The sequence below is a fragment of the Lolium rigidum genome, chromosome 6, assembly GCF_022539505.1.
Source record: "Lolium rigidum isolate FL_2022 chromosome 6, APGP_CSIRO_Lrig_0.1, whole genome shotgun sequence".
NCBI classification, from domain to species: Eukaryota; Viridiplantae; Streptophyta; class Magnoliopsida; order Poales; family Poaceae; genus Lolium; species Lolium rigidum.
Genome location: NC_061513.1, coordinates 286,916,041 through 286,919,088, shown reverse-complemented (window position 1 = coordinate 286,919,088; position 3,048 = coordinate 286,916,041). Strand labels below are relative to the sequence as shown.

General features: G+C 56.6%; 1 protein-coding gene across 1 annotated transcript; it reads left to right on the top strand.

Annotated features, from left to right (window-relative positions):
* Positions 1–454: 454 nt before the first annotated feature.
* Positions 455–2,779, top strand: LOC124665622 (protein SAR DEFICIENT 1-like). The gene is made up of 6 exons (XM_047203017.1): positions 455–637; positions 732–807; positions 901–1,459; positions 1,557–1,717; positions 1,811–2,135; positions 2,227–2,779. Exons 1-6 carry the CDS (start codon positions 549–551, stop codon positions 2,358–2,360), a joined length of 1,344 nt encoding a protein of 447 aa, XP_047058973.1. The 5' UTR covers positions 455–548; the 3' UTR covers positions 2,361–2,779.
* The last annotated feature ends 269 nt before the right edge of the window (positions 2,780–3,048 follow it).

The window sequence follows — 3,048 nt, the reverse complement described above, 5'->3', positions numbered from 1 at the left end:
ACTTCGGATAACATGCAACAACAAAAACAATAAAATCATAATAAAGCAGGGCTGACAACTATTCCGAAGTAAGCATCAGATATAACCATTTGGGTAACATTGAGCAGAGTTCATAACAAAATATGTGAGGCACATCACATATTGTTCGGTGACAAAATATATGCCTCAGTCGCCGACTCGCGAGCCGCACACACCGAAAGCGCAACGCCGGAGTGTTCCATCGGGGACGACGCGCGTAGAGAGCGACTTGACGATGACATAGGAGCCACATCGCGACATTACATCACTCGGGCTCCCGCTCGGGCTCGATCGGCCACTCCCAGCTACTCAGGCGAGCCTTCTTCCTCACACCTTCCGGGAATCTTCCTTACACCTTCCCATTGCGGCGCCTATATAAGCTCGGCTATCTCTCCTCCCCATCGAGCAAAAATCATCACAGCCCTTCCATCCATCCTCCCTCTCTCTCTCTCGACAAAATCGATACGCGGCGGAGACGGAGACACAAACACTAGTAGTTCTTGCACTTGGACTGCGGCGAGCTTGCGACCATGGCGGCCAAGCGGCTCCACGACGGGTCCGAGAACGAGGAAGACCGGCGCGACGAGAAGCGGATGCACCGCCTGCCGTCCTTCTCCACGTGAGCTTCCTTCGATCTCGTCGTGGTCCGGTGTCGTGTTGTTCGTGGAGGATTTCTTGCTGATTCCATGGCGTGGGTGTGTTTGGGGTTTCAGGGTGATCAAGGAGGCCGTGATGATGAAGCAGGTGCATAATGTGTTCATGCTCCTCGAACCTCTCCTGCGCCGAGTGGTAAGCAAGCAAGAACATCGCACACATCGGTGCTCTGTTTCTTGGAACCGAGTATGGTGCTGACTGCTCTGTTTCTTGATGGCGTGCGTGCAGGTGCAGGAGGAGCTGCAGGCGGGGCTGGTGCGCAGCCCGCGCTACATCGAGAGGTCCTCACCCGAGACCTCGCCGCCGCCGCCGTCCTCGCCGCGGGCGACCTGGAGGCTGGCGTTCCTCAACCCACCGCAGCTCCCGATCTTCACCGGCAGCAAGATCGAGGACGCGAACGGCAACCCGCTCCAGGTGATCCTCGTCGACGCCGACACCGGCTCGCCGTGCCAGAACGTCCCGCAGTTCCTGCGCGTCGAGGTCGTGCCGATCTTCGGGGACTTCCCGCACGACGGGCGCGAGGAGTGCGGGTCCGCCGCCGAGTTCGCGCGCGGCGTCGTCAAGGAGCGCGCCGGGAAACGCCCGCTGCTCACGGGCGAGGTCGCGCTCACCATGCGCGACGGCCGCGCCACGGTCGGCGAGCTCCAGTTCACGGACAACTCCTCGTGGCTGCGCTGCCGCAAGTTCCGCATCGGCGCGCGCGTCGTGCCGGGCAGCGGGTACGACGGGCCCAGGGTCGCCGAGGCCATGACCGAGGCCTTCAACGTCCGCGACCACCGCGGCGAACGTACGTCCCCGTCGACGAACTCCGGCTTCCATGTTTCCCGTTGTGGAAGTGTGACTGGACGATCGTGCTGATAAGTTGTGATTTATGCTGCATGCAGTGTACCGGAAGCACTACCCTCCGGCGCTCGGCGACGACGTGTGGCGGCTCGAGAAGATCGGCAAGGAGGGAGCGTTCCACAAGAAGCTGACGCAGAGCGGCGTCCGGACCGTGCAGGAGTTCCTGCAGATGCTGGTGGTGAAGCCCGACGTGCTGCGCATGGTAATGAACTTCCCAGTGCTTCTTCATGATCAGATTTGCAAATCATGGAAGGTTTTGTTCAGTTCTGATTTTGCTCTGTTTTTGCATGAACAGATAATGGGCGACGGCATGACTGACAGGATGTGGGAGGCCACGACGAAACACGCCAGGCAATGCGAGGCCGGCGACAGGGTGTACGCGTACACCGCAGGGCAGACCGGCGGCGTCGGCGGCGCCACCGTGTACGTGAACTCCATCTGCCAGCTCGTCAAGATCGAGCTCGCCGGCGTCGAGTGCGTGCCGCAGCACCTCAACAGGGCGCAGAAGGCGTACGTGCACCAGCTGCTGCTGGAGGCGTTCGAGCAGCGCGCCAGCCTCCAGGAGGCCGACATACTCCTCCACGCCAGCCACAGCAGCAACGACCTCCCACTCCTGCAGAGTAAGCACCCGACCAGATCACTCGCCCCCATTTCTTATATGCTTCTGAACTATTCTGAATTCTGAAGTCTCATGTTCCAATTTTTCTTCAGACGCAGCGCCGGCCGTCCCGCCGCCGCTCCCCGCGACTCCGCTCTGGTTCCAGGGCACCCCGGACATCGACTTCCAGATCATCGACGACCTCGCCAACCAAGGCAACTTCACCTTCAAGATGTTCGACGAATGAAAGGGCCAAGATTGCCCTTTCAGTTTCAGCTGTACATTAACCAATCTACTAGTACTACGCGCGTGGTATGTGTCTACACGAACAACGTGTATGTGTGTTCAGGTCAGGTCAGTAACTTGAGCGGCCCTTCGCTGCATCGCCGAGCATGCTGCGCAACTTCAAGCGCATCCGGCCGCGAGCAGCGCACGAGAGGCGTGCAAGGATTCTTTGGTTTAATTCGTACACTTTGTTGCTGTAAATTTAGTTCCACTTCTGCTCAAGGTTTAGGTGATGTTGTCGCTTCGATTGTGATGTAATGTTGGGGGTGGCAACTTCACCTTTTCTAGCATGCATTTCCACAAGGTTTTTTTTTCTTGGGTCTTGTAACAAAATCCAAGTGTCAATAAAGGGGAAAAAATGCCTTTTTTTGTACAGATTAACGACAGGATCTTTGTTTCTTGAAATTCAATATGTACTATCAAAAACAAAAATGATGGAAATCAAGGCCATACAATGGTCATACATCTGATGATGGTGAGATATTATAAAACCCAGTCGCCTCCTTGATAAAGGCTCCCGGCAGAGACCAAAAGGGTACTAGCGGCGTGGGGACAAGTCAAGTCAAGCGTTTGCGCGTGAAAGAGCAGAAAGTGACGTCAACATCCGCATCCCAATTTGTTTCAACTTTCAACTCCGAGCTCAACAAACT

What these genes read in the sequence shown, in the direction of transcription:
- LOC124665622 (XM_047203017.1), top strand. Translation starts at nt 549, where the DNA reads ATGGCGGCCAAGCGGCTCCACGACGGGTCCGAGAACGAGGAAGACCGG. An exon ending in AACCTCTCCTGCGCCGAGTG is followed by an intron (nt 808 to 900) that starts GTAAGCAAGCAA and finishes GCGTGCGTGCAG; the next exon opens with GTGCAGGAGGAGCTGCAGGC. An exon ending in AGCCCGACGTGCTGCGCATG is followed by an intron (nt 1,718 to 1,810) that starts GTAATGAACTTC and finishes TTGCATGAACAG; the next exon opens with ATAATGGGCGACGGCATGAC.